At 45.7% G+C, this 18,574-nt stretch overlaps 1 protein-coding gene across 1 annotated transcript in view; it reads left to right on the plus strand.

The window, feature by feature from the left end:
* LOC308378535 (receptor-type tyrosine-protein phosphatase mu-like) overlaps nucleotides 1-18,574 on the plus strand; it is a 172,529-nt gene that overhangs the window by 79,148 nt on the left and 74,807 nt on the right. The window contains exons 7-8 of the mRNA XM_080855476.1: nucleotides 2,634-2,927; nucleotides 4,569-4,716. Coding sequence (XP_080711602.1) covers nucleotides 2,634-2,927; nucleotides 4,569-4,716 — 442 coding nt within the window. The remainder of the gene's footprint in view (nucleotides 1-2,633; nucleotides 2,928-4,568; nucleotides 4,717-18,574) is intronic.

An 18,574-nucleotide genomic window follows, 5' to 3' on the forward strand; every position in this document is an offset into this window, starting at 1 on the left:
CTCCACAATGATGACAGCTGCCTGGCGACAGAGGCCATGGCGACGGGCAGCCACACCCAGTGTCCACCCCAGAGACGTGTGGCCGCTAATACCGCGCTAATCCATCGACTGCCTGTTCCAGGACCTTTGACCTCTGAAGAGCCACTACAAAGACTGAAAGTGTGATGACAACGCATTACAGTGTGAAGAACAGTTTCGCAGATTTATCCTCAGGGTGTCACAGTGGTTAGCATTTCAACATTTTAACCTTCAACTAGATTTATATTCCCATTATTTTAAGTCTAAGTTTCATATGCGAGAGTATGAAAGAACAGACCTTTTAATAATTTAAAAGGTTGAAATATCAAAAGGGCACATCTCATTTCATATTCAGCATAGGTCCTCCTTGCAGGTCTTGAACTATTGACCAGGAATGAAATGGAGCCAGGTTTGTGATTTGAAGTCATTACAGATATGATCAATATCCATATAGATCTGCCACTCATCGGGCACAGAGCGGTACGGCAAGCCAGCTGTGGTTTGATGAAGCATCTCAACCTTTTGTTTTCACATTATGGCACGTGTCAGTGGGCATGGCCGTGTCTGGAGGAGGTCTCGGAGATCGATCGATCGGGGGCCGTCGCTCCGGAGCTGATGTCTTTTTCAGCCATGCGAACGCAATGACAGCCACAGACACAGACAGCTGCACGGCCCCGGTGACACTGCCACCTGGACGTCTCTAGCTTGTCGCTTTGAAATCCATCGTGTGCACAGATTGAAATGTCACTTCATGTTAAGCCAGTCCGTCCAATTACTGGAAGGGTGGAGGTGGCACCGGGACTTTTTTTCTCTTTTTTGGGGGGAGAATGAACTCAATATTTTCTCGTTGTTTTTTTTTTCTCCACTGTGAAATGCCTCCACCTGTTCCCTGTCTTGCTGTCTGAAAATTGAGAAGTCAGGCAGAACCTCAGGTACAAGGGTTACAAAATGATGGAGAGGTGGGAGAAGGAAAGAAAGAGAGAGATTAAAACTGCCAGATGTTAGATTTCTACTCGAGTAATGTGATCTAGACAGAGAAGGATGTTTGGAGCTCGACTGGGGTTGAGGGTTGATCTATGTATGATCCACAGATCTCTTGAGAATCTGGACGACTCTGAAACAATGCCTCTAGCCATAGAGAGAATGTTCAATGAGGTCAAATTGAATTGCTTAACATCCTCTCAACATGACATAATGAGTTTGTGGTGTTGTTTAACAAGTTTGGCAAGTTTTAACCATGCAAGTTTATCACCTGGATGTGCAGAGAGTGACTGAAGTATTTTACGGGCTCCTGTTGGTGCAGATCATTTCCTCTGGGCTGGAGTCCCAGCGCTCTTATATACGATATGGTTTGGGGAAGCTCATAGACACACTTGCTTTCCTCTCAGCTTCATCACTCTGCTCGGGTCACACCTGCACATGGGCCTGTCAGGAAGACGGATGACCCATTACTTCACCAGTAATTGGTGTTCTCCGCGGTTCCAATCAATATCATATCCCTCCCCCTGAAAACATGTTTCTTTTACACTACGGGCCTCTGCGGGTGTCAGAATGCCTACAGCATTTTCACCTGAGCTTTGAAACATGCCTGATGCCTCCCTTTGTGAGCGAATTTCATACAGACCAAGTCAAAAGTAAAACATGGGGGGGGGGAAAAAGCACATCTCATTAGCTTAACCCTGTAACAGTGAGTGATGATGAATAGCTTGTCTTCGTGCGTATTGACTTTCCAATGCTAAAGAGTTTTTTACTCAGAAAATGCCAGACCTGGATTTTTCCCGTCAAGACAGTCATCAATTGTGAAGGCCTATGGGGCGTGTTCTTTATGAGGAAAAATGGTGGCCATAAGCAAGTTACTCGTCATAATAGATATAATAAACAATGCTAAAATGAAAGAACAGCCGGGAGGAGAAACACCACCATGCGCAAACCCATTCCCAGCCTGCCACACTGAACGTACACAGAAACATACATTTGTTCAAGGTCCGTTTTATTTTATGCCCAAATCACTTATCACCATAATAGATTTTTTGTGCTCTAATGGCTCCTAATCACACACACTTCTGCTGCAAGGGTGTGTGTGTATGTGTGTGTGTGTCTATTATAGAGAAAACGAGCGATAGAGGATGTGTGTGTGGTAGCAGGACTCTGTAAAAAAAATAGGTCGCGGGAGAAGTAGAGCAGGACCACAGGGGTGACGGGTAATGAAATTCCTCTTGGTTCTGAAACGATGAAGGTCAGGAAATTAATTGGTTTAACTCATTAGCTCTTTTCAAATCTCCCCCATATCACAAAAGCTCACTCTCCATGTTGGGAATCAGAAAGCCCCCCTTTTGTGCGGTGAGCTCACAGTACTTTAATTGCACCTACTTAAGATAAAACCCAAGGCATCAGATGAATAGGAATCTCTTCAGAGTCATGGTACACACACACCTCCATCACCTAGAATAAAAAGAGGTCCAGACATCAAGTGCCTTAATGTTTTTCTCCTTGTGTCTCCATGTGTAATAGGTTGTGACCAAGTATTTGGTCTTTACGAGTACTGTTGCTTGGCAACTTAGCTGATAGGCGTTTGATATTAACCTCGTTTTGTCCTGTTTCTGTTTGCCTTCTAGAACCTCCAGTTCCGATCGCCCCACCTCAGCTCATTGCTGTCGGCGCCACCTACCTGTGGATCCAGCTCAACGCCAACTCAATCAATGGAGACGGCCCCATCATCGAGCGCGAGGTTGAGTACCGCACCGTGTCTGGGAGCCTCATTGACAACCAGCCCGTGGACAAGCCCACCCACAAGATTGGCCATCTGGACCCGGACACTGAGTACGAGATCAGCGTGCTTCTGACCCGACCCAATGATGGGGGCACCGGGGCGCCCGGTCCTCCACTGCGTGCCAGAACCAAGTGTGCTGGTGAGTCAGTCAAACATATTAATACTTATTTACTACATCAGAGGGAAAGGGGAAATCTCAACGGACAGGCCACAGAACCAGGAGCCATCCCAGCCAGGTGTTTTTCAGTTCAAAAGCTAGTTTGTTCCAGCAAGAGGTCTTTATAGGGGCATGTTTATTTTCATTAATTCCACACAGATCCATTCATATTTTACTTGGGGTCCTTGAACTCTGCTTACCCACTTAAATGAATGAGAAGCACCTGTGAACCTCGTCCTTTTAAATAAATTCACCAATGTTTATAGATCTGTATCTCCTCCCTGTACACATGATGGAAAGCAAGACCAGCCCCTCTTTCAGCCTCTTGATGAATAGGATAGAATATGACTTGATCTCTGTAACACTGAGGATGTTATGACCGCCATCTTAATTTCTTGTGGCCCTCTTGTCTTTGGGTTCAGCAAACCCGAGTGAGAAACATCTTGTTGGGGAGGAGACTTATTACAGTGCATGAAATGCCCTGTATTGTTATTCCTAGGCTTCTTCTTCTTCTTATTCTTGTTACCTTTTTCTGCGATTAATTCAGCCCGAACCGCTTAACGTAGAAACTTCATTCAAACTTTGTCGCGTAGGTCTTGTAAAGGACACTTATGCTATGTATTTTTCACTTTTCTAAACTTTATACTTTTTAAGTTATTAAAGAAAAACGAATCAAAATTTTCCCATTGACTTACATTGGGCCATTATGACATCATAATAGGGTAATTAAACTGGCTTGCACCTGTGCTTCACTGACACCTGCGGCAAGCCTCCAAGGGTCCTCTTCTCTCTGTACCTCTCCATTCAACTGTATAACTAGGAATATTAATAGACACCTTCCATACTCTACTTTTTTTCTCTCTCCTTCTTTCTCTCTATCACTCTCACTCTACTTTCTCTCACACTCCATCTCTCTGCTTCACTCTTTTTTTTCTCCTTCTTTCAACATTTTCACTCTCTCTTTACTGTCTTTATCCAGAGCCACTCTTGTTCACTCTTCTTTCCTTACTTTGTTTCTTCCTCTCTTCTTTCCTTTCTTCTTTCCTTCTTCCACTCTTCTTTCCTTTCTTCTTTCCTTCTTTCACTCTTCTTTCTTTTCTTCTTATCTTCTTCGGCTCTTCTTCCCTTCTTCCACTCTTCTTCTCTTTCTTCACTCTTCTTTCCTTCTTCCACTTTTATTTCCTTCTTCCACTCTTCTTTCCTTCTTCCACTCTAATTTCCTTTCTTCACTCTTCTTTCCTTTCTTCTTCCCTTCTTCCACTCTTCTTTCTTTCTTCCACTCTTCTTTCCTTTCTTCACTCTTCTTTCCTTCTTCCACTCTAATTTCCTTTCTTCACTCTTCTTTCCTTTCTTCTTCCCTTCTTCCACTCTTCTTTCCTTTCTTCACTCTTCTTTCCTTTCTTCTTTCCTTCTTCCACTCTTCTTTCCTTCTTTTACTGTTCTTTCCTTTTCTTTTCTTTTATTCGTTCTTTCTTAACTTTTGCATTTCATGCACTGGTATTTCCTTCAGGAAATGCATTTTCTAGTTGTAGTTGAGGTAGCGCATGCTGGCGTCAGAAGAGATTGCGGGGGTGGGTGGGGGGTAGTCATATCTGAGGTGTGGTAATTGTGACCGTGTAGCAGGTCGCCTCGCTCCCCCGTTGTGGGTTTCTGGGGACGAAGGGGTGGTGATTGATGATGGTGCCTCAGTTGAATCACAGCAAGCCATGTTTAGAGAACAGGTGGGCTTTGTGTGCTGGGCTCGGGAGATGGATGTGGATGACTCACCGTGGTCATCTGTAGAGACGATGACAGTCTTCTCAGTCCCCCTACCTCTGCTTTATGTCTGGGATTTTCGGACATCTTGAGGATTCTGTGATTGATACAAGACATAAACGTCAGCTGAGTAGCCATTTCTTCACAAGCTGTAAATTAAAAATATCCCCGCATTTGTTCTTTGACGTAAAAGAGAAAAGAAGATGAATGTATTTCTGTGTGGCAGAAGTTTATTAATGACTCCTCTTTATTTGCCAACACAATTTCCAAATTACTGGAAATAAATTTAAATTAAACGCAGATGATAGTATTAAAGTGGCAATCTTGGTAATTTGGCCCCAGTTGTTGATTTTCATTCTCAAGCACATTATCTCCTCACCTTGGACCATTCCTTTCATATGCTCTTCCTCCAAAGGGGATTGCCAACAGGTTCCGTTTCCTACAGGGATGTTTGTTTGTAGCTACATCAGCAGAACACTCATTAAGCAGCTAATGCTAAATTCATTACGGTCTGCTGTTGTTTACCCCAATACCCCCCACCCCCATTCGTCTCCTCTGTGCAAACTAAGCGAAAGCCATCTCTGCACCTGAAACGCACCGGCCGATGGATGTACGCCACCATGGGGGAGTGAGGCGTGTCTCCCTTAATGGCGCCAGAAACATTAGCGTTATAAAGGGCTCGATGAACCATCTAGAACATTAGCAGAGAACTGCAGGACCCCCAGGGCCACGAACGAACGGCCTGCAATTATCACAGTAATTAAACAGGTGCAATGACTCTTCTTTTAAATGGCTGTTGTGATTAGTCCAGTGGAGGGGATGTGCAGGCTAGCAGTGCGCGGCAACCGCCCACATGCCTGCTAATTGCTTTTCCATTAGCCCCATGCTCAAACCGGTCATTAGCATGTCACGTGACACAGCGTGGCCAATGGGCTGGAAGCCGCCTCGGCCTGCAAAAGTGAGTGGGATTGCAAAAATCCCATTTTCATAAATCACCTTTTGATTATTTACACACTTATCTGGTCAACCCATGCAGTTGCCCTCCCATAGATCACACAACGCACACACGCCTCCACAAATAAAGAATCAAATGCCCAAAAATGAGTCCCTCTGTAAGTCGAGGCCCTGTAGGGTCAGAGTATCAGATGTAAGTGAAATTTTTCTTTTGGAAGAAAAGATAGAAATCTTGCAAATAAATGTAAACAAACCCCGAACTGGGCTGCCGGGAGCAAGCAGTGCTTTTTCAAACGGGGCTGCAGAGGCAAGGGGCCAGGGATCAAACATGCTGGAACATGCTCCTGAGCATGCTGGGTGAGCCCAGGCCCCTTTGAATTCCTCCGTCACAAGAGAGACGGCTGATTTATAAACACGCCTGTCATACCTGCATAGCGGCCTGTGCCCTCTGTGATCAGCGGCTCCCCCTGCTGACCCAGCTAACAGCTGCGATGCAGAGGAAAGCTAACCCTGAAATACCTTTCCACACAAACTCTGTGAAGTGCTGAGAGAAATAGTACTGCGGTGCTAAGTTTTATCTATGTCTGTTAAACGGAGAAGTTGGAAGGGTTGAAATAAACAAACAAACAAACAGATAGATTAGAAAACAAATAAATTAATAAATATCCGTGCAAAGATTGTAATAATGCAGGTGTGTGTTTCGATAAGCGTAATTGCGAGCACTCCAAGCAGTCGGGATGTTTATAATGAAGCGCTTCTATCTGATTAGGGAGGCTAATCTTGCTACAACTCTCTGGGCTGACACTGGCTGAGCTCTCAACAGCTGGCCTGGATGCTTAGTACTCTGATGCGATGAGGAGAGGCTACTCGCACCCTGTCCACTTCAGTCTGGCTCTTTGTCCTCACCAGAGACGCCTTACTCTGTGTTTCTCCTCTGGTAGTGACAACAGAACTCATATCAAGGATACAGCGGCTTACCAAACTGCACGCTGTGTCTGCTTGTACAGACTCCCGTCCAATTAACACCAAATCTTTCCAAGGTTGATACATTGAAAAATGTAGTTTGAAGAGTTCAGTCTGTGTGCTTCTGCTCTGAAAGCAACAGTGGTGTATATGTCTCTAATCACGTTGGCTCTTCTCTGTGTTGACCATCGTGCCGTATTCTGCTCTGTGATTGAGTTGACCCAGCCTTCATAAGGTGAGCTTTGCTAAACGACAGCTGTAAATGAAAGAATTCTAAAGAATTCTGCTTTTTTTATTTATTTTTTATCTTGGACTAAATAACAAGGTTTTTGTCAGTAACCATCCCAGCCAGGCAGGTCACCTGAATAGCTTCCCATCTGGCCAGACAGTATGGTGGAGACCTTCCATTAAAGCTCCATTGAATTAAGTGGGTTTCCTAGATCTAACGGGTAAATCGAGTTCTGCTTGCCAGAAGAAGGTTGTCTGAACAGATCTGAAAAAAAAGAGAGAAAGAGAGCGAGAGAGAGACAGAGCGAGAGAGAGAGGGAGGAAGGGAAGATTGCTTGCTTGCGTTATTGGAGCAGGCAGGAGTGTGCAACATTTTGTCTGTCTCAAGGACTAAAGGCATGTTGTTTATGTTTGTGTGTGTGTGTGTGTGTGTGTTTGTGTGTGTGTGTGTGTGTGTGTGTGTGTGTGTGTGTGTGTGCATGTGTGTGTGCAAGCATGTGTTGGTCGTAAGCAGAGATCTTAAACAGTTTCTGTAACAAGATTAAAAGACAACACTAACCGCCACAGAAACATGAAATCTCAGCGAGATTGTCACCTCACATTTTACTTACCAGGCTTTACGGAAATCTTTAAACAGAGCAGCTTGGTGTAATGTGACAAACTAAATGATATTCAATGCAAAGCTGCACTTTTTAGCAGCTCCACTGACAACTCTTTCAAGATGTTTTCTTCTAATCCTTCCTCTTGTTTATTTATTTAAAATGCTTAATTATTCATGTCACATCTGCAGTAGTTTCCTATCAAAGAAACACGCTGAATTATGAATATGTGACTGGTCATCATATGAGCAGTGCTCCTCTCAATGTGTTTATGTTTCAAGGAAATGTAAGAATAGCATCTTAATATCAGAGAAACTTAGCTATTGACCGAATTGATAAGAACAATAAGATAAGATTATGTTATGATAAACATGTTTGATTCTAGGCATATTAATTATCGGTTGCTGGATGAGCCACATAGAAAGGAGATCTGGATGTGCAGGCATATTTGCTAATTTTGTGTGTGTGTGTGTGTGTGTGTGTGTGTGTGTGTGTGTGTGTGTGTGTTACTGTGGCTTTGTGAAAACTCTGAGTGTCTATGTCTGCACGTGTGTATGTGTGTGTGTGTGTGTGTGTGTGTGTGTGTGTGTGTGTGTGTGTGTGTGTGTGTGTGTGTGTGTGTGTGTGTGTGTGTTTGTTTGTATATAGAGGATGTTGCATCAGACAGGGGCAGCCTTATTCCTCTGCCTAATCCTGGTCATTCGTACCCCTCTCTCCTCCTCTCGTCTGCTGACTAGGCTCCCAGCAGAGTGCTGGTCAAACACAGGCCTCCTCTGTTCCTTGACCTGCCTCACAGCAAGACCTAGTCATTAGCACAACCAAAATAGACATTAGGCTGAGGAGACACTGAGCAACACACAGGAAACATGTAAGGGGAACAGCCCATGAACAAAATTCTCAACCCACACGTATATTTTAGATGACATATACTTGCATGACTTATTTTGTTCGACTATCCATTGTAAAATGTGCTGGCTTAGAAATGCATCCCAACAGCACTGCCCCCACCTGCAAAAACAGAGGTTGTCCAAGTCAGATTTAGTGAACACTATGATAAATAAATAGTAAAAACAAAGTAAAACATTTACGTACCAACACCTGTCATTGTATCGGATAGTCATTGAGATATTAATGAATAAGAATAAGTGTTCAGTATAGTAATTAAAGATGAATAACCGAATAAGTGTTCAGTATAGTACTTAAAGATGAATAACGTTTCCAAGACCTGTTGGATAGGCATTGATCTGCAGTAAACAATAGAAACTCAGTAGAATTCAGTGCCAAAGGCAATGTCTGTACTAAATCTCCAAGCTTCCCACCTGCTAGTCCGCCTTAAGGGCAGCGGCCTCTGGGCCTGTTCTGGCCCACATCTGGCTCAGACTCGCACCTGCGCAGGGCCGAGTCTGGTCTACAGTAGTCTTTTATCTGAGGAACATTTAATGGCGCATATGTATAAAGCCATTAATGCCCTATTTTGAGCTTGTTGGATTGCCTTTTCTCAGCCAGAGGGATGTACAGATATTCCTAAGAGTGCTTTGGGCCTGAAAAAGTCTGAATGTTTTATTTTGTTTTTGCGAGATTCAGATGCAGAAAGACAAAAAAAGAGGGTTGGAAAAAAAAAGCAAGACACACAAACACACACACACACACACACACACACAAACTCACACACACTCACACACACACACACACACACACACACACACACACACACACACACACACATTTAAAAGCTGTCTCAGGCTCGCGCTGGCGAATCTGTCGTACACGGCCTATAGGGCTTTTTAATACCCACTCGCAAATGTACGACCTTGTATCTCCTCTCCCTTCAGTGGCCTTTTACTACCTTTCACTCGTTAGCCATCCCTCTCTTCTCCTCTCTGCATCCTTCCCCCTGTGCACCATTTATTCTTCTTTTCTCTCCTCCCCCGCCTCGTAGCCTCTTCTCTTTTCACGTCCAATTTTTACGCCCTGCTCCCCAGAAACCATTTCCCTGTCTGCCCCCCACCTCCCACACACACACACACACACACACAGACACACACACACACACACACAGACACACACACCCTCCTGTCTCGGCTCTCTGTGTGTTTTACTGCCCCTGCTGTCCATATCTCTGGTGGGTGAAGCAGTAGGCACCTCGCCCAGGCCAAGCGCCCCCACCACACACACACACACACACACACACACACACACACACACACACACACACACACACACACACTCCCCGCACGGATGGACAGCTTTGGTGCTTTAAAGATCCTCATGAACCAAATGAACAACAATGAGCAGCTCCTCAAAGGCCTGTCCAGGGACTCCTTTGACTTTGGCATTGATGATGAAAAGAGGGTGAAGGGCATGTCTAGCATTCTCCCCACTCGCCGGAACTCTTTCATTGCCATAGAGTTGTTTAGAGAAAAAAATAAATACTTTCATTCAAAAACATTCTTTTGCTGATGTTATGTGGGGTTATTTTATTTTTTTTGCAGAATTTAGTTTTGAATTTGATTTTTTCCGGCATTGCTCTTGTGGCCAATTCTGATCAACACTGGGAGAACACTGAGTGCTTCTCTGTTTTTTAAGTATGCTCACATCGTCTCTGGCTGGTGCACGGGGAGATGGGAGGCGGTTGCCATAACAAGAGAAAAGAGAGAGTCGGGCTGGGGGGGTTGGGGGGGTTGTGGGGGGGGTTGTGGAAGAGTTGAAAGCCAAGATGTCCTCAGAGCCTTTCCCCTCTTTCTCATCGTCGTCCTCCTCCTTCCTCTCCTCTCCCCCTTCTCTTTCTCCTTTCTCCTTTCTCTTTCTGTCTCTTCCCTCCTCTGTTCCTTCCCTCCCTCGTTTCTCCCAGTGAGAGGCGAGGCGGTGGTGCCCTCGGGCTCCAGTGCTCGATCCTCTCTCCTCGCTCCTCTCGCTCCTCACCCTCTCTCTCGGCTCCTCCCAGCAGGCAAATTAAATATGATGATCCCCCTGGAAATGAAAAAGTAAATCTCGTGCAGACCCCGATTGCCGGGGCGGCCCACCGCCACCGAGAGAGGGCAAAGCCGAGGAAGCTTCAAAGTCACCTTGGGAGTGACATCTCTCTCCAACCCGGAAGAGTGATGATCAAAGTAGGGGGGAAAATGTAGAGTGAGGAAGGGATGGGAGGAGAGAGGGAGGACGTATCGTGCGCCACTATCTTGCGGTCCCCCACCGCTGCGGACACCCTTATCTGTGGTTCCACTGCCGGCGACTCGGGCCTCTTCTCCTATCTCAAGTAGGAGTAACACACGTTTCTGGAAGTGCCATAAATTCTGGCACAAAAGCAATCCGAGTCTCTGTGTGTGTGCATGTGTGCCTGTGTGTGTATGTGCCTGTGTGTGTTTGCGTGTGTGTGTGTGTGTGTTTGAGATGATTGAAGGCCTCATGCATTGAATGCAGATTTAGTATATGATGCCAGCATTGACGTCTCAGGTCTGGGAGAAGGTTGTTTGCGTGCGTGTGTGTGTTTGTGTGTGTGTGTGTGTGTGTGTACGTGTGTGTGTGTGTGTGTGTATGTTTGTATGTGTGCGTCTGCGTGTCTGCGACCGTCCTGTCACACAGCCGCCGTCTCCTCAGATGGTACTTGTCAACTCCCAGCAGGCATCATGGGAGCATGGCATTCCGCCGGCCGTCACCATTTGTCAATTACACACTCTCACTCACATGCTCGGCTAGTCAAGAGCTGCCAGCCAAGGGATGGAGAATAGAAGGAGACAGAGAGAGGGGGTGATAAAGGGAGGGAGAGAGGAGGGAAGAGATGGAGGAAGGGAAAGAGGTAAGTAAAAAAGAGAAAGAAGGAGAGGGAGAGAGACAGAAAGAGATAGAGAGAGACAGAGAGACAGGGAGGGAGGGAGGTAGGGAGGGAGAGATAGAGAGAGGGACAAGAAGACAAGACAATACCTGTCACTGTCCATCACATATCATTTTCCAGGGCTGTTGAGGTTTACTATGAAACAACAACAACAGCAACGGCAAGGGGGAGAAAAAACGCATAAATGTCTTGATCTGTTTTTTTCTTTTCTTCTGTCACCCCCACTGAGGCACAACAGATTGTCTCCTCTCACTAAATTCATGTTCCTCCTGTTTTTGCCGTCGTGGCAACAGCTGCCACTGGTAACGCGAGCCGTCGGAGCGGGTCGAGAGGGCTGTGACAAACACACACATATACACACACACACACACAATCACACACACAGACACAAGATGTGTTTGGCATCCATCCTGTGCTAGTGTGACCCCAATCTCCACCTGAGGGAGAAGACCACCGCTGACATAGAACATGTCAGCAGACAAATGAAAAATAGCTCTTTGCTGCGCGTGTTCTACAAGTCCCACAAACACACACACAACACATACACACAACACATACACACACCACACACAGACAAATGCATGTCCACATGTACAATATGGGGGCCCTAACTCATAAACACACACACAGACACTCAGTCAAATTCATGTACACACCAATATGGAGCTTCACGCCGACATAAACACACGCCGACATACACACACGCACACACACACACACACACACCCACACACAGACAGACACACACAGACAGACACACACAGACAGACACACACACACAGACACACACACACACGCACGCACACACACACACACACACACACACACACACACACACACACACATTTATTTAATACCCGGGGTGCTGTAGGGGATGACTGTATGTCTGAGTGTGGGATATTGGATCAGGCTGCTGGAGAAGGCTTCCTCTGTGGGACTGATTGCATTGGGGTGCCGGTTAGAAGGGCAGTGCTGGTTCCCTGCCATTGTGGCTTGTGCAGACGATAGACAAAAAAAGCAGCATAGCATTATTTTGGGGCAAGAGATTGCAGGTCCACATGCATATACAGTATATCCAAACATGCTGTTGGAACATACACATGCTAAAAGACAATTGTGATACACACTCAGGTAGATGTAGCTGTAGGTGAAGGGATTGCGGCAAAAGGAAGAGATTGGATTCTTTCTCCACACATCAAGTTGAAAACTCACTCTCTCTTTCACACACGCAAACACAACCTCACATATATAGAGACACACACACGCACGCCGCACGCACGCACGCACGCACGCACGCACGCACGCACGCACGCACGCACGCACGCACGCACGCACGCACACACACACACACACACACACACACACACACACACACACACACACACACACTCTCTGCAAGATAAGCCCAAACCAAACAGAGTTGCAGTTGCAATGCCGGCTCCATTATTGGATTATAAAGCAATGTGACATCTCCATTACAGCATCTCCAATCTCTCCCGTAGTCATAAACTGAACAAGGCTGCTGGAGATAGCATGCGCAAGCCTGCTCCTCTCATTGTTGTAAAACGGCTCAGCAAGCACACTTGTCCATGTCAGTAAAGAGTATATATTGAATTTATATACCCACTCTGCACTTTTCTAGGAATTAATGGCAGCGCTATGCACCTAAAGTGAATGTAAAAAATAAATAAAATAAGTAAACATTTCCACCACGTGTAAAATTCAAAACATGGCCAATAAAATATGGACTTTCAATAGAATGTATTACTGTTCTTAAGTAATGAAATGGCTTTGAGAAATGTCTTTTGTATATTGTTGGTACAGATATGTGGACTTGCTGCCGGAAAGGAACAAAAATGTTGAATATAGGCCTATAAAGGCGTGTAGAATGGCCTTCGAGTCTTATCAGTTGGGTATATTAAAAATACTGGTATAGGATGTATTGAAACAGCCCATCCTGTTTGTAGACATGGCTGTGGATTTGGATTTATGAATCTGATATCATATCATTTGTCCTAGGTGATAAAATAATACTGCATTAAAAAATGGGTAAAACGTCAGGCCTATTATTCCACTCTTTCTAAATGAGATTTTGTAAGCCCTGCATTTCATTAACACAAAAGAAAAAAGACAGTTTGCCCCACGTGCTCCATAAGGCAAAAAATCCGCATACAATCCAACTTTGTTTTTTTTTAGAGGACCTGGGTTTTCAGCATAAAACATCATTTCTATGGTAATTCTTCTTTTTCTGTCTAATCTCATTGGCCTATTGAACAGGCGATGCAATTTCCTGTCCTTTTCCCGCCTGGTGTCTGCCTTGCCCAGTCTGCTGCATATGTTTTACAATAGCTGTTACTCGCAGCCAAATGAAAGCTGACAAACTCATCTTCACAACGTGTGTGGGGGAGTGTTATGCCATTATTTATCTTTACAAAATGCATCAGAGAGATATAAATAGAAGGAGTTAAAAAATGGAATAGGAGAAAAGGCCAGTATTGGTTTCTAGCATCTGTGGTTTTCATCTCTGTCAACTGACCCCAAGGCATCCGCCATTGCCGCAGCCATTTTGGCTCGAGCCAGTCCACACAGAGTGGTCACAGTGTAACCACATTATCTACCCGGAGTGGATGGACTAAACTCACTGTGACCCCCCTCCATGGCCGATCTGATCTGCGTCCCCTCCAGTGGGTTTGGGCTTGTGCTATTGGAAACTCCTTCCAGGCCAAATCAAATCCAGTTTGTCAGGTATATTGAGTTGCTGATATGAATGAAGAAAAATAGGGTGAAATATAATACTCTCAGCCAAGTCAACCAGGCAAAGGTGAAGCCTACAACTGCCCCCCTCCCCCCTCCCCCTCTTCACTCGGAGGACCTCCATTATTACATAGCTCGAGGCTGTAATCCAAGCACTCCACATTTATGCAAAACCAGCAGGGCCTTTATTAGTGCTAATTCTCTTCACATTGCCTCTGTCGGCAGACGCTTGCATTATTCACATTCTAAGTCCCAAAAAACATTCAGTATATGTGGCAATATCAGTCATAGGCAGAGCCTCAGTCGCACAGGATGTAATATATTAGTGAGGTGTGTTTTTTTTTGTTAAAGTCAGTCCATCAACACACCATTTGCTTTGCTCTGTGTGTGTGTGTGTGTCGGTGTGTGTGTGTGTGTGTGTGTGTGTGTGTGTGTGTGTGTGTGTGTGTGTGTGTGTTGGAGGGATAATGGCTGGGGTGGTGGCGAAGGAGGACTGTGGCGGTGGCGTAATGCGATAGATAGGCAGGCATGGGCTCAAATAAAATCAACCACCATTTCAGCTGTTAGGAACCTCCACCATTTTAATGGATCGCTATAATTTATTATACATGAGGAGTGTGGTAAATAAACTAAACCTGTCTTTTATCAGTGAAGTAGGCCATTACTCCCTCTCTCCCTCTCTCCTCTCCTGTCCTGCTTCACCGCAAACAGCAGCATCTGCCCCAGGCAGCCGCGGCTCGGCGAGGGGAGAGTAATTGGGGCGGTGTACGTGCCTCGCTACCCAAATTGGGGAGGGGTGGAGGGTTTGGGTTGCGTTCTGCCTTCCTTTATACAATCATAAAAACACAGACTGTTTGCAGTACAGGCCTAAACCTTTGACTCTCAGTTTGGAAGTCCTGTCCTGTTTAAGGCCTGGTTCAGATGTTTGGGACTATGTTTTAATATTTGTCCTTATCTGTCGTGTAAGTCATTCACGTGCCACAGTACAAATACTTTGCTCTGGGCGCTAGACTTGCAATCGATCCCCTATCTTGGGAGAATCTCACACAGAAAAATCATCTTTCTAACGAACGAACACACCGCAGGATGAAAATGAGGCCCATCGAATGTGTCTCGGTGCCCAGTTCACAGTTGTCTCGTGTTTTGTGTCTTGCTGTCATAGTGGTGTGTAATTAGATCAGGGTGGGAATGTTTTTGGAATGTCTGACTTCTGACGGTGGCTGTGGACTGCATGTGACACGGATATCGTCACAAATCACTCATGTATGCTGATATGATTGGTCAGAGGGCCGACATTCAGTTTCTGCTGTGGAATGTGACTGGAATCCTTTTAGTATGCGATTTTAGTTTGCTGTTATATTAGTCTATACAATCTTAAATGTGTGTTTATGTGTGCCTGTGTTCACCTGTGTGAGCATGTGTGCTAGTATGGGGGCATGAGTGATTTTTCTACGTGCTCCTTGTATTGCTGCAAGTGAACAACTGTTGTTTACCAACTCAGACAGAACAGAGAACAGAGGTTGCCCGCTGGGTTTTATGATCTTGGCAAGGTCTTTTAAGGATCTCCCCTTCCCTGCGGTCCTGCCTATCGGGTGAGGCTGCGGCTTTAAGGACAAAACTGATTTCCCCAGCACCCCTCTCCCGAAGGCTTGGCGTGCCCTTATTCTTGGTTCCAGCGGCCACGAGCCAACGTTCCAATCCCAGCCAAGCTATCAGTCATCCGGCCCCGTGGCACCCCCAGTTAGGTGCTCACGACACAACGATGTGTCCACAATAGGTTAACAGCCGAGGCGCCTGGCGACACACCACTCCATGTCCTTCAGCACGGTGCCGTCATGAAGCCTAGTCAGAGAAAAATACAAAATAAACGTGTCTTTGCCATGACAACAGGTCATTTATGCCCACAGAGGGTGTGTGTGTTTGTGTGTGTGTGTGTGTGTGTGTGTGTGTGTGTGTGTGTGTGTGTGTGTGTGTGTGTGTGTGTGTGTGTGTGTGTTTGTGTGTGTGTGCAAGGGTGGTCCCCTGAGCCTTTCAGAAGGCTTGTTTCTCAGTCCAGCTTCTGTCAGGTTGAACTCGGGGTCATTCCCATGGTCACCCCCTGAGTCTGTTCCCTGACCTTCTTTTCCCCCTGATTTCCCCTGACTTGAAACATGCCCTGTCTTGTCCGGCCGTACGCCTGGTGTGTGAGGGGGTGTGAGAAACTAAGTGGAGCTGACACGTCTCAAACAAACGGTAAAGGAACAGCAAGGGAAGAGTTTAGGGTTTTTATTTGATGGAACGGATATGTTAGTGAAAAAAGGAAATAAAAGTACTCGCATAAATGCATCTTAAGATGATGGGAACTAGGAAGGGAAAAATGTCTCCTCTGACTTAGCAGATGAATATTGTAGATGGAGATGAATCGCTAAACGCCTCCTCTGTTGTATGACACACTCTCCACCTCTTTGTTCTGTTGCTATCTGCATGTTTTATCTTTCATGTAATGACGGCATAAATATTAGATGAGGGCCCGCATAAGCACACTCTCAGGGGGACATGGCGCGCGTGTGTGTGCAGAGCCTTAGAGACTGCTCATCTCACTAGCGCTCGAACGCTAATGCTAACCTCTCCCGGTTCCACGCGCGTGCGTGTATGTGAGTGTGTGTCCCTGTGTCCGTAAGCGCGGAAACAGCGCACGCTTCGCCGCCCACAGTCGCTAAACCGTCTGCTCTGACACGGATGGCCCTGTGATTGACAGCTTGCGTACCACGCCGGGCGTGAACAGATGAAGGGGTGCCAGCTTACCCAGCGGGCAAGATGAGTAGAGTGGTGAGGGCTGGGGGTAGGCATGGAAGGGATGAATTTGGGGGGGCTAAACTAAAAAAAATGAGGTGTTAGGAGCAGATGTGGCCCTTTCCTGTGTACTTCTGTCTGGAAATTGTAGTGGGGGGAGAGGTGGGCAGCGGGGCTTGGATGAATGGGATGTGGATACTGAGATTTGTTTTTTCTTTGAGGAGGGGGCCTGTTATTTTGATTTCCTCTCCACGGTGGCGAAAGAGCCCCGTCTTTGTGGGGAGCGGCCATTGTGTTGTGGAGCACTCGGGGAGCGTAATTGAGTTTTGATTGTCGGGTTGTCATCATTGTGCCGTTTCCCCCTGCTATGAAAAGGGCTTTGATAAGGATGAAAGCCGTGTCATTACGCAGATGGCTGTGTTGATATCACTGAAATACACATTTTTTTTTCTTTTTCGAGGGTTATTTAAAAAAAAGGGGTGTGGCTGTGTCTGTCGCTGTCACTTTGGTGCTCTCTCACTCTGTCTCCTCTTCCTCTCTCAACCTCTGTCACACACACACACACACACACACACACACACACACACACACACATATATATACACACACACACACACACACACACATACACACACAAGAGTGAATCATATAATAACAGAGCAGACTGACAGCAAAATCATACTGGTGTCAGTCAAGCCTCCTTCGTTAAACATAAAACAGATAGAAAAGAACTTGTCTTGGTTTTTTTCTTGTCATATTTATGAAGCTTTTGATATGCTTCATATCATTGTTTCATTCCAAAGCTCTTTCCGACGCTTGCCAAACCTGGCCAACAGACATCTTTTTTATTCTTTTTTTCCTGTCAGTCAGATGGCACACGTGTTTCCCATGAACCCTCTGCCACACCAAAACGCACCAGGCAAAAATGCATTTGGACGTGGCATATTTGCTTGGGTACTGTCAATGCACTAAAGCTGAATAAGGGGTGAGGGATTTTGGATGATAGTGAGTATGTGTACAATAGTACTTTGCCATTCTTGAGAATAATCCAGGCCAAGGAAAGAGTACCTTTTGAGTTTTGAGGGATTTGTTCTTCCAGGGGATGGGTTTGCTGCAGTGTCGTACCTTGACATGAATTCAAGCATTTGCACTACCAAGCAAAACTTCACCTTGGAGAGGCATACACAAATGTTCTGAAAATCCTCGTTTCACTCATTGAGGTTGGCAATGACACAATTCGTCTGGTCAATATGACAACATATCTGGCAAAACTTGGTGAACACAAACAGCTGTAAAGCCTCTAGCTGTCGGATACCTATAGTCATTGATTTCCAATTATTTAGCTTAGAACTGCTATAGTGAAAATGTCAAACATTGACTTTGACACCGGTTTGTTTTCACCGAGTTGCCTTGCAACGCGATCTTGCAACGTCACCTCCGGTTATTCACCAACCAAAAGAACAAGTGATCTCTCTCTTCTCAATCACTTCTTTTCTCTTTCTCCCTTAACCTCTATCTCTCTCTCTTTCACCTTCTCACCCTCTCAATGTCTGGCTTATTCTCTCTCTTCCTCTCTTTCTCTCACTCTCTCTCTGCCCTCCCCCCCACCCTTCCACCTCCCTCCTGACAGCAAAAAAAAAGAAGAGGCTGAAGTCACGGCCAATTTGTTCCCCCTCATCCGGGACTAATACCTTTATTCTGCTCCTGCATGCTGAGAGCATCAAACGTGGCCCTCTCTTAGCCAGCTAGCCGCCGCCGCCGCCGCCGGATGC

This window comes from Sprattus sprattus, assembly GCF_963457725.1.
Source record: "Sprattus sprattus genome assembly, chromosome: 17".
NCBI classification, from domain to species: domain Eukaryota; kingdom Metazoa; phylum Chordata; class Actinopteri; order Clupeiformes; family Clupeidae; genus Sprattus; species Sprattus sprattus.